This window comes from Oncorhynchus clarkii, chromosome 3 (genome assembly GCF_045791955.1).
Source record: "Oncorhynchus clarkii lewisi isolate Uvic-CL-2024 chromosome 3, UVic_Ocla_1.0, whole genome shotgun sequence".
NCBI lineage: Eukaryota > Metazoa > Chordata > Actinopteri > Salmoniformes > Salmonidae > Oncorhynchus > Oncorhynchus clarkii.
This window is the reverse complement of record NC_092149.1, coordinates 35,531,485-35,544,399: the sequence shown is the minus strand read 5'-3', so window position 1 is coordinate 35,544,399 and position 12,915 is coordinate 35,531,485. Positions and strand designations below refer to the sequence as shown.

Below are 12,915 nucleotides of genomic sequence, written 5' to 3'. Positions count from 1 at the left end.
TAATCTATACCTACAGGAAGGCAATTAAAAAGTGTCAGGGGAGATTAAAAGCAGCATGACAAGCTTTTCACTGGGACACGGGTTCACCTGGTGGCACCATGTTGTATGTGTGTGTATATAGTGTATATACACACGTGTGTGTGTGTGCGCATGGTGGGGGGACCAACCGCTCTCCGGCATCACTGAACCCCCTTTTAAAAGCCCCCTCATGCATATTTAAAAGGCCCTCAGTAGCCGGGCAGCTCCGACACAAGTTTGCAAACCAGCGTAATGTGCCTGTTTGTACTGAGAGGGGGGCTCACTCCGGATATCAATTAACTCAAACGCTGTCACTCTGAATGGAGGGACAGCCCATTCCCCTCTACACTTCAACTCAGCTTTGCGTCAACCCACACAGTGCCACCCATCTCTCACACTTCCGCTCATCCTCCCCTCCTCACCCACTTCCGCTCATCCTCCCCTCCTCACCCACTGGCCTCGCTCCTACCGACTCTCACTCCCTCTATCAACCCATCTCTCTCTCTCTCTCTCTCTCTCTCTCTCTCTCTCTCTCTCTCTCTCTCTCTCTCTCTCTCTCTCTCTCTCCTCCCCCACTCCACCCCACCGTCTCTCCGTCTCTCAAGCAGCGGTAACTGAATGCACAAATGACTCTCCCCTCCACCTTTAACTCCCACTAAATCTTTCCCCTTTTCCACTTTGCTGAGCCGGGATATTTTATTCCTCCATCAAATATGCATCCCATTAATTAAGTTAAATTACTCCTGACTGCCAAATATCCCCTGCCCCAATGGGTGTCAACACAGAAAGGCATGAATGTGAACCTGCAATGACACGGCCGCACACTTAAACATGAGTTACAGCCTTCCTCAGCTTCCATCCGCGGGCATATTACCAGACACTTCAGGAGTACTGGAATTAAGCACTGTTCTCTCCTTCCCCTGCCGGCTTTTAATAAGTGCACAATGGATGACACACGCACTTTTGACAAAGAGAGGGACTGATATTTTAATTATACACTTTTTTCTCTCCATTCTCTCTCCCTCTCTCTCTCGCTCGCTCTCTCTCTCCCTCATCTTTTAATTGCTGTTGTTAATCACTCATTAACTTCTCCTCCCCGGTTGGTGTGCAACTCTACGACAGGATTAGCTCAATGGAATCAACCGCGTGGCTTTTATCTCTCGAACAAGGGATTTCTTCCTTTTTAAACTAGGAGATGTGTTTCTGAGCCACAGCAGAGATGTTTGTTCTTCCTTTGCATTAACTGCATTTGAAATCATTGATGGAGTTGCAATTAAACACACCTTCGTTCAACTTACAGACATCCCCATAATGCCTAAGGGCATGTGTTATTGTGTGCCATTTGCGGTCCCCTGATACCAACACACAAAGAGAGCAATGCACGGGTGATATCTATCCTACGTACTTTCTCTCCCTCTCCTCATATTCCTCCCGCTATCTCTCCATCTCTCTCGCTCTCGACCCTCTTCATCTTCCCTCCTTCCTCTCTCTCTCGCTCTATTTTGTCACCATTCTCACCCCAGACATCGCTATGGGAGCTGTTTTGTTGTGTATAAAACTAAGTCGAGACATCATGTCCACTCGTCTCTTCTGATGAGATGGAGGTCTCTGTGTGTCGTGATTGGGAGTGACGTGTGCCAGACGGGCACCAAGCGGAGGGGGGGGGGGGGGGGGGGGGGGGGGGGGGCGTACTCACAAGGGCATTGAGCCTTTGGGAACTAGCCAAGTCTCCCTTTCACTCAGAGCGAAGGCCAGAAGAGAATGACAATCATGGATCGTCTGGATATTTAAAAGATATCTTGAACGGACTTTTCCAAAATGTCTAAGCGAACCAATAAAGCACGCCATTTCAGAGGGGAGCATTTTGCGCTTACCGTAAAACAAGGCTGCGATCAGACAAACCCTTCCATAAATCTCTATCATAATCATAACCCATTGCAGCTTTCTACGTAAGTTTTCATTATACCACACGGTGTAGTGAAAGTGTAGCAAGGCCAATTGACTCCAACAGGCCCACCCAAACTCAGCCAGTGACAATGCAGCCTTTTTTGCTGATGTGATGAGCAAACCAGCCCTCCAGAGTGTATGTGCCGAGTTAGCTGCTTTAGCTAAAACACTGATCTTGCCGTTTATGGAGCCTGGCTTTTGTTTGTTTTTGTTTGATTAAAGGGGAATGTTTTGATTTTAAAGCCCCTCAGCCCCCATTTCGAGGCCACTAAAGAGCAAGCAGGACCTCGACCTTGACCGTTAAGTGTCTGAAGATCTTACTAAAAGGTAGGCCTAATAGGATGGATAAGCTCAGAAAGAGAGAGTATGTACGCTAGATGCAAAAGAGACGCTCAGTTGAGCCCATTCAGCCAATACAAAAACACTCACAAATATTTGTGTAATTTGAAGCATACATCTGATATTGCAAAAGAGGTTTGGGGTCACATTACTAAGAGTAACATTACTAAGTTTTGATTAACAGGTCTAGACTGATCCCAGCTCACAGAACAAAGATGCTCCTTAAATTATTGAATATTTCCTCAATTACTGCATGCCTAATACCAGCATATAGGTCAGTGGAATATACTGTAGAATCTAACGCAAACTGACTGTGAAATATTTACCAACTGTGTTGCACATTGTATATGGCTGTTAAAGATACTGCCCTGTCGTGGCTTTAGTAAGTGTGTGTGTGTGTGTGTGTGTGTGTGTGTGTGTGTGTGTGTGTGTGTGTTCCTTTCTGCGAAAACATTAATTTTACAAACATCAGCCCAAGGCTACTAAACACATCCAATCTATTAGGGTGTGCTTCATCATGTTATGGCGGGCTAACGGGCTGTAAAGCTGTCCCGGTCATAAAGAGCGATCGCGGCGCACAAAGTGAAGTCAGAAACAGAAGCCTGAGCTCCCCGAGCAGACGGACCCCTCCTCGTTATCATCCAAACAGCTCTGTCACATATTTAACCTTTCTAGACCAGCCTTTCTGCATTCTTTTCCGTATGACCTTTAGGGCTACTTATTTCATTTCCGGATAATGCCGCACTAAATAAAGTTAAGCGAATCAAAGCAAAATGTGTTTGTTTTGGTCGATAAGGATCGTGCGCTGACTGACGTGATAGTGAAGATGGGTAGCAAAACGCTAAACATTGATACTTCTTTTAATGTGGATAAATGCCATGTGTGTTTCTGATTGGGGGGAGGGGGGAATTATTTTTCATTTAAAAAGGACAACATGACCTAAAAAAAAAAGCATACAAAAAAAACCCTGAGTTTGGTATAGGCGAGGAGAAATGTCTATTCAATCAAGATACAAGCTCATTTAGAACTTTTTCAGGACGGTTGCAAATGAATTATGCAAACATAACGCGGCTCGTGGTGTCTGGCTTGTTGAGAGTAAATATTCAATGTTTTCATCTGTTGTGTGATAATGAATTCAGTGTTTTTGCATACCATTTCGTTCCGCATGCACATGGGTGGGGGATCCTTTTCGTTCACACGAACCTACATCATTTACTGAGGCAATGAGCTTTCAAATGTCGTCTCCTCACATAAGTACAGAGCTATAGCCTGGGTGTTGTACTTTCAGACACAATCCAAAGCCTTAACAGTGAGAGAGAGAGACTGCTTCACACCAGAGTAGAAATGCGATGAAGTCGCTAATGCACATGATGATTAAGTGTAACTCAAATACCGACTGTGTTGTTCACCGACCTGACAGGCCGTAATTTCCTGTATTATATTCGCCGGTTTTAATTGCACGCCACCAACACCCCTCTGACACGTTATGAAGCGATGATGTACAATTATTTTGGGGGGGCGGCGGAGAGATCAGGGGGGAGTGACGTTGTAACCCTCCTCATCGGGATCCCAACCATTAACACCGAAAAAATAGTCCGAGTTAAAACCAGATTCTGTTTGAGGATTAAAGAGTATCACGTCAGGGAGGAAGAGGGGTGGGAGTGGAGGTGGCGGGGGACACACAATGGAGGGGCTGAGATAAGTGACGGCTTTCTCTGGATAAGCAGAGCGCTAAGATGCTCCTCTCCTGTCAAGGCCCGGACTCTCTCTCTCACACACACACACACACACACACACACACACACACACACACACACACAGAGGCCTGGGCATTAAGACATATTACAGAGGATGAGCTGGGGAAGGGAGGGGAGGGCGGAACTGAACTGATGGGGCTATTCTGGGACCAGCAGAAGACACACTCACAGACGGGGAGACACAAAAGCCTGACAAGAGCCAGCCCTATCCTGTTCCATTCAAATCACATGACACCAACATGAAACGATGACTAAATATACTCACTCCGGACTCGGCTACTAAGTCAACGGAGGGAGAGGGGGGGGGGGGGGAGACCTCTTAGATACCGAAAAGACGGACAACTTTTTGGGGGGAGATGAAGAGAGAAACCGTTAAAGTTTAAACTGGAGCTAGTTGACGGGTAGTTCCAACTATAGTGGCCGTCTGGCCGATATGATATCATAGAACCAGGTCCAATGGGAGGACCATCCAGGATGCTGTTAATACTTCCTACGACTTGGCCCCCAGATATTAAACCAATGCTTCACAGCGTTTAGACTCCTGATGCATAATTTAACACGTACAAACAGCACTGGCTGGCCATGGCATCTTTGGGGAGGGTGAGGCGAGAGCGGTGGGGCTATGGGGGGTGGGGGGGGGGGAGTGGTACGGGTAAGGGATGCTGAAATGCTGAATCCAGGGCCTTTTGGGAGGAGAGCACATGATGGAGGAAAGGAAAGGGAGTGCTCATTAAATGGCCCACTGTGGACCGACACACACCACACACAGAGAAAAGACAAGAAACAGCCTTGTGTTTAAAATGATTTTTTTTACCAATTAAATATAGTATGAGGAATCTTGCCGTACTGTATGTGCTAGGGAGGCAATTTGTGTTTTTCTGCTGGTTTTGCAGGTTATGTTTTTATGGCCAACTTCGGACTACATCAATCAGTTAGGAGATGTCATTGCTGCAAGATTCAGTATTTTCATTCTTAAAAGTCTAAGCCGGTGGGGGGGCAGGGGGCCTTTAGGTATCAAAAAAATATATGTACATTTTTTTTTGAAAATATAGATTTTGGTCTTGACTACTATAGCCCATAGAAATGCATTGAATAACACTGTCATAAATGGCAAAAAAGACAGTCGCAGCAGTCTAAAGCACTGCATCAGAGTGTTTGAGGCGTCACTACAGACCCGAGTTTGATCCCGGGTTGTGTCTCAGCCGGCCGTGATCGGGAGACCCATGAGGCGGCGCACAATTGGCCCAACATCGTCAGAGTTAGTGGAGGGTTTGGCCGGCCGGGATGTCCTTGTCCCACCGTGCTCTAGCGACTCCTTATGGCGGGCCAGGCGCAGTGCACGCTGACTCTGGTCGCCAGTTGTACAGTGTTTCCTCCAACACATTGGTGCGGCTGGCTTCCGGGTTAAGCGAGTAGTGTGTCAAGAAGCAGTGTGGCTTGGCAGGGTCGTGTTTTCGAAGGACGCATGGCTCTCGACCTTCGCCTCTCCCGAGTCCGTACTTGTCCCAGTGATGGGACAAGACTACTACCAATTGGATATCACGAAATTGGGGAGAAAAGGGGCTACAAAATAAATACATTTTTTTTTAAACTTTCTGTAAAAAGCAGAGGATATCAGCTAAGAGACGTGTCAATCTGAAGGACAAGAAAGACAAGAAAGAGGAACCGAAACAGAAAATAAAAGAGAGTAACTGTTAGCTAAAAGAAGGGGGAGAGAGAGAGAGAGAGAGAGAGAGAGAGAGAGAGAGAGTGTAAAGGCATGGTGTACACACGACACAGCCTACCTATACTGAACAGCCCTCTCACAGCCTTCTCACGTTTGATTGGCAGCTGGGTCAGAGGTGCCTATCTGTCCTGGCCTTGATTTGCATTTGTTAATTAAATGCCACAACAATATGATCTTTAACTATCAACAACTTCCCAGAGTCCTCTGCGGAGACGAGCAGCCCTCCGTGGCTCTCGGCTCAGCTAAAGTGAGGTGGACAGCAGAGGTGCACCACATCCATTTGGGGGCGTCTCAATCGTTAGCGCACAGTGTCAAAAGCGGGTAATATTCGCAGCCACAGAGTTCACCGGGGGGGAGCGCCAATCGATGGCGCAGGGAGAAGGACCACACGCGTATTTAGATTGAGTTAAACAAACGCTGCTCCTCCTCAACATTCTAACGAGAGCAGGATGAGCTCGCTCTGTGACAGCAATGGGAAATGAATGAACAGTTACATTGGCTTGTCTTGCAAAGCAGGGAAGCCATGTAGAACCATAGAAATAGAATTACTGATGAATGTTCCAGTCAAATTGCCATGGTCTGAGGGGCTTTGTGCGTTCCAGTAATTGTATCTCTGCGTGTAAAACCACCCCATTTTGCTTAAACATATGAATTTCAATTTTGTAGTGCCAGAAACGTCGGTCGAGTGAACTTAAAACGAACGCTTCAGCTATAGTAATCAAGATGATAAATCGTAATAACGAGAAACGATTTCATTAGATAAAGAGGGTTTTGTTTCGCAAAATATCACCTCACCCAGTGGGTGTAACAGAATGCCTAATGGCCAGCCTACATTGTAATCTCACTTTCTAGGTCAGCACAAACCCGAAAAAGGGAAATTGCATTAACTGAGACATGAACAACCATTAGCAACATCTCTGCATTCAGATTAACCACCAATACGTAGGCCTATATTATCTAATCTGAATACTTTAGGAAGAGAGAGTATGTCTACTTTGGCCTTAATGAGGGTGTTTCTGGTCTGTTCTTTGTTTGCTGCTCTTTAGTCAAGAGGAAAGTTGCCCCAGTGATCAGTCAGTAGTGAGCACGCGTGCGCACGCACACACACACACACTCACAGGGCCGATTTGTCACCAGTGTCTGGCTCAGGCGGGAGATAGCTCCTCCATCCGCAGTGATTTGTGAAACCAGAAGCTGTATTTAGTACACTCATTTAAAGGCAGTCAGGCACATTGGAGAACTGCATTCTCTGTCTGTCTGTGTCTGTCTGTCTGTCTGTCTGTCTGTCTGTCTGTGTCTGTCTGTCTGTGTCTGTCTGTCTGTGTCTGTCTGTCTGTGTCTGTCTGTCTGTGTCTGTCTGTCTGTCTGTGTATATTCTCTTGGTCAAAGCCCAAACACATTTATAGAACTTGGGGATAAGGCTTTAGCTGGAGGGCTTGTGAAACATGAGCCTTTCTCCTCATTAGAGGTAGCTGTGTTTAACAAAATCTGTTTGCCTTTCTGTAAAAAGTTTGCGAACGGCGGCGACAAATAAACACGCTCATTCCACTCGAACGTGGCAGAAAGAAGAGGGAGAAAAACATAGCGACCGAACTGAAACGGAACACATTGAAACAAGCAGTTTACACAGAAGCATCGCGGGGGACTAAATAACTACACGTCCTGGTCTATGTAGCCGCAGAGAACGTGGTACAAGCTGAAGATCCTGCTATTTGGTCCATTTCCAAATGACACAGAAACACTCCTACGTGTCCATTTGAACACAGTAAGATGGTAGGAAGATCAAGCATGGGAACACAACCGACTGAACTGAACTTGGCCTAAACGCAGTGCTTCTGTGGCCGTAGGAAAGAGACGCAGAAGCCTTTTACGTTGAGTTTATGGGCTTTAATGTTGACTACGGTGAGATATGACAGATTGTATTGAAACATATCACAATAAGAGAGGAAATAATGGTTTGCCGAGCAAGAGTGTCTTTTTCTTGTGATCCGATCTAAATGGCAAAAAATGACTTAAAAACCCAATAAGACCGTAGCAACGTAAAAGGAAAACAAGCGTTTCTTCTTAAGTTCAGATAGTACCTTGCCGTTTCCTTCCGTTTAGGACCTTTTTTCTTCCGTTTGGTACTTAACGAACACAACCCGGGCATCCCCCAGTTAAAAAGGTAGTGACTAGTCACTAACTGTGGTACTCACCCACAGATGTGGCACTTGTACTCTCTCATGCCCAGATGTCTCTTCACGTGGTTCCTGGCGTCACCCAGCTGGGCGGTGGCAAAGTTGCAGATTTTGCACTTAAACGGCTTCGATCCTGCAAAACAATAAGTGGCGTCAATTTATCCTGCTTTATGTATTGGAAAAAAATACACAAATGATTATGAACAGTATAATAAAAAAGAAAGGAGGGGTTGTAGACGTAGGGGTGGAGGTAGAGGAGAGCTATAACGCCGAGGAGGGAGGGACACTCTTTACTAGCATTCTAACAGAAAGATCTTTGCACAATTGCAGAGACGGTGACACTGTGAACGATGACGTGCTGTATTCTTGTTGTTAGTCAGGTTGTTGAAATCTGGAGTATTGTTAACAGCTTCTGTACTACTTTTACTACCCAAGATTGACTGTAAAACAACCAGACGGCCTGAGTCCCGGACATACATCAAAACTATGAAATAAGATGGTTGAGAGAATGCCAAAAGTGTGCAGAGCTGTCATCAAGGCAAAGGGTGGCTACTTTGAAGAATCTAAAATCTAAAATATTTCTTTAGTTACGACATGATTCCATATGTGTTATTTCATAGTTTTGATGTCTTCACTATTATTCTACAATGTAGAAAATAGTACAAATAAAGAAAAACCTTTGAATGAGTAGGTGTGTCCAAACTTTTGACTAGTACTGTAAAAACAAACAAAAAACACAAGCTCCTACAGTGAGTACATGGCTTTTCTCTCCTTCAATCTCCTCTCTACCGTTCCTCGTCACTCTCTCCATCTCTCTCTCTTACCTACTCTTCCTTCCTTTGCTTCTGGATGCATAAATTGGATACCAAAGGTCAGGCAGAATACGTAAATCAATTTTGTGTGCACTCACTACCACGTTCCATCATTAAAAGCGCTAATCACTCTGCCTGGCTTTGCAGGGAGGTTTCCTTCTAATCATTGTCATTAATAAATGGGGAGGGGGGGGTGGCGCTGGCGTTTGAGAGAGGGGCACAGTCTCTGCCCGCCATTTGTCATTTAAGAGCAGCAGAGAGAGAGAGAGAGAGAGGGGGCTACTATGGATCATCAGCGCCCATGATGGCTAGAAGGGACACCACACCCTAGGCTAATAGAACACACCTACTGGGGAAGGCCTATTCAATCAAACAAGCGCTGCAGCATGCTGCAGAATAGTACTGTAGCATTGTAAATATGCCACAAAATAACAGTCCAATGCGGTTGCAGTTTGACTAGTGATAACATTTATGCATAAGTCAATTCATGATTGCAACAACAGTGCTATTTTTCCTAAATTAATTGAACCCCAGCCATTGTTATTTCTTTGTGTAGATAGAATATACACAAGATGTGTATGCAACTACAAGTAAGGGCCATTCATGTGGATGGTGCCGCACAGACTAGGGCCAGGTCCCATGCAGACAGACTAGGACCAGGTCCCATGCAGACAGACTAGGGCCAGGTCCCATGCAGACAGACTAGGGCCAGGTCCCATGCAGACAGACTAGGGCCAGGTCCCATGCAGACAGACTAGGGCCAGGTCCCATGCAGACAGACTAGGGTCAGGTCCCATGCAGACAGCTTGCAGACAGACTAGGGCCAGGTCCCATGCAGACAGCATGCAGACAGACTAGGGCCAGGTCCCATGCAGACAGACTAGGGCCAGGTCCCATGCAGACAGACTAGGGCCAGGTCCCATGCAGACAGACTAGGGCCAGGTCCCATGCAGACAGACTAGGGCCAGGTCCCATGCAGACAGACTAGGGCCAGGTCCCATGCAGACAGACTAGGGCCAGGTCCCATGCAGACAGACTAGGGCCAGGTCCCATGCAGACAGACTAGGGCCAGGTCCCATGCAGACAGACTAGGGCCAGGTCCCATGCAGACAGACTAGGGCCAGGTCCCATGCAGACAGACTAGGGCCAGGTCCCATGCAGACAGACTAGGGCCAGGTCCCATGCAGACAGACTAGGGCCAGGTCCCATGCAGACAGACTAGGGCCAGGTCCCATGCAGACAGACTAGGGCCAGGTCCCATGCAGACAGACTAGGGCCAGGTCCCATGCAGACAGACTAGGGCCAGGTCCCATGCAGACAAACTAGGGCCAGGTCCCATGCAGACAGACTAGGGCCAGGTCCCATGCAGACAGACTAGGGCCAGGTCCCATGCAGACAGACTAGGGCCAGGTCCCATGCAGACAGACTTGGGCCAGGTCCCATGCAGACAAACTAGGGCCAGGTCCCATGCAGACAGACTAGGGTAGCAGTTCTCCAGTATGACAAACCAATCTGTCTGGGAACCTCCTATAAAATACTCGCTATGCATTTTTTACAATCCTTTCTCCTAGTGAATATCCCAAGACACATTGCAATATTTATTTCAGGGGCAGCCGCTGATTTGATTAAGCACTTTGTGTAGATTACTAATTCGTTCATACACGGTTCACTTGCCGCGAGCTGGAAGTACGACGCGTTGAATGTTAAACTTGTAACGAAGATTGAAAGGCAAGCGCGTGCTAACAAGGCCTGCAAACAGACGAGGGAGGGGCGTTAGAACATGAGCACCGGTGAATCGGGCCTCTTCATTTAGCCTCGACACACACACACCCCTATGATGCGCACTCAAAACAAACATACAAATACACACGCACAGACACACGGACACGCGCCCAAGCCGAGGTGAAGCGAGAGACAGGCGCAGAGGGAGAGGATCTGGCCAGATGGCTGTGTGAGTGAGTATGAGACATGGCAGGAGGAGAGAGATGTAGTATTCCTCCCTTCCCATGTCTCATCATGTTAATACACCACCACTCCACTTAAACAGCCTACATGAAACTGAAATTGACCATCAATGCAGTGTCATGTTAAATTAATATTGCCAACCACAATGTGGCTCCCTCACATCCCAGATGAGATGGGTAATGGCTAATTAATTTCCTTGAGAACCCTCCCGCAATGTTTAACCCTCTCTCTCTCGCTCGCTCTATCCACCCTCATCTCTCCCATATCTAAAGCCTAAGGGATACTTCAGGATTTTGGCAATGCTAGCAGATACCCATAGACTTCCAGTCATTGCGTTAACGCTAGTTAGCATTAGCTTGCACAACTACCTCAAACTTCCTTCATAGTGGACACTGAGACATAAACATGGTGTCCACGAGTTCATCTGACTCTGGGGAAGTAGATAAAGGGCATCGTTGCCAAAAATCCAGAAATACCACTTTGAAAACGGAAAACCCAGTTTTAAAACATATTCAAAATGGACATCTTTTTTTTCCCCAGGGTTGAATATTCAATCAAATATCGTGGGAACATAATATGTCTACCACCCCAAGATAAACATTTATTTATTAAGAGAGGCCCGATCTGACATCATACAGCTAGACCAACACATACAAACCGAGCTTCTGTAACTAGCTTTTATACACCTTCAGAAACTCACTGTGTCTGTGTGTGTATGTGTTAGAGAGAAGAAGTGTGTGTGTGCACGCATCTTTGGCAAGTGTGTGTGGTGATTATGTGTGTGTGCCCATTACTTCAACCCACCCCAGGCCTCAGGAGGTCAGACAGCTCTCTCAAGTGAAAAAGTGACCAATTTAGCTCAAAATGCAAATCCAGTTGCATCCTCATTGGCAAAAATGGAAGTCTTTTCTTTTTTTCAGGGGACAAATTGACAAATATGCGTGCAGCCTCCCACCATCTCCTGATTTCACTGATTAATCAGGTAAATAAAATCTTGGTTTAATTAAAACCATCTGGACGTGCTCCCAGTCCAAACACTGGCGGAGCCCACAGTCCTGTTCCACAGCACTGGAGGAAGTGTACACGATAAATGACCACATACAAATAGAGAATAACTCAATGTTATGAGGGAACTTAGCAATAATAATAACTAGCATAAGCTGTCAAAATGCTAAGAAATAGGTGCATTCTACAAATAGGCAACAAAAGAAAAAGAACGAGCAAACTCATAAATAAAAGAGATAATTCAATCGAAAAAGCCACCTAAAAAAAAAATTACGACAATACTCAGTGGAGACCTCCAAATGTGCCCTTGACTTTGATAAACACATCTTCTTAAAGAGTCACTGTTTTCATTTGCTTAAGTAACACTTTTCCTCAGCTGGACCCAGAGTAATGGCGTTGTTTACATGGCAACATGAAATGCTGTAGTAGGCTCATAAACGGATATTACAGATTCAACAAAACATCACACAAAGGATACATCAAAATGTTGATCATTGCGCCTCACAAGCTTTCTCTTATTCATGTTGTCCGTCCTTTCTGACTACTCGACTGTACAACAAACAGAATTGCAATTCAGTCTTATTGTACAGTAATGTGTGTCTCCCCATAACCACGTAACCACAAAGAGTGGTTTTGTTGAGCCATTAGAGACATGAGGGGAATGCCAAAGTAAAGACGGTTAGTTGCTCTGCTCGTATGCTTTTATTTTGCGGAATTAATCAATAGTAGGACGTACCCCAGCGAAACAGACCATTTGCCAACCTGAACCGGTTCGCAATGGTGAAACCACGGTGACTCTTCCCCCATATTAGAAGTTGAGAGGTCATCACAAACAGAAGTAGGCCTCATCATGTCGTCTCAGTGATGGGTGAGGGCACACACTTAGAGAAAGAAGCAGCAGCCTGAGTAGGTGAGGATTCTGACCCACATGACCAGACTACCATAGTGCGTCGTGGCAGCACTCTCATTGACTTTGCTACTGGCAACCTCTCCGTCAACTCTCCGAGACGGTCCACACATCTTAACACTCCGCGGCCATTAGTCAGTCACTCCACACACACAGAGAGAGACACAGACACACACACACACAGACACACAGACACATAATCCACCCAGACCTGGCCATAGAGCTCTGCCTGTACTCCAATTAAAGTCCCATTAAAGTTTGG

General features: G+C 46.2%; 1 protein-coding gene across 1 annotated transcript in view; it reads right to left on the bottom strand.

The window, feature by feature from the left end:
- LOC139394446 (zinc finger protein 407-like) overlaps positions 1-12,915 on the bottom strand; it is a 191,980-nt gene that overhangs the window by 171,044 nt on the left and 8,021 nt on the right. Inside the window, exon 3 of the mRNA XM_071142517.1 lies at positions 7,983-8,097. Within this exon, the coding sequence (XP_070998618.1) occupies positions 7,983-8,097 (115 nt within the window). The remainder of the gene's footprint in view (positions 1-7,982; positions 8,098-12,915) is intronic.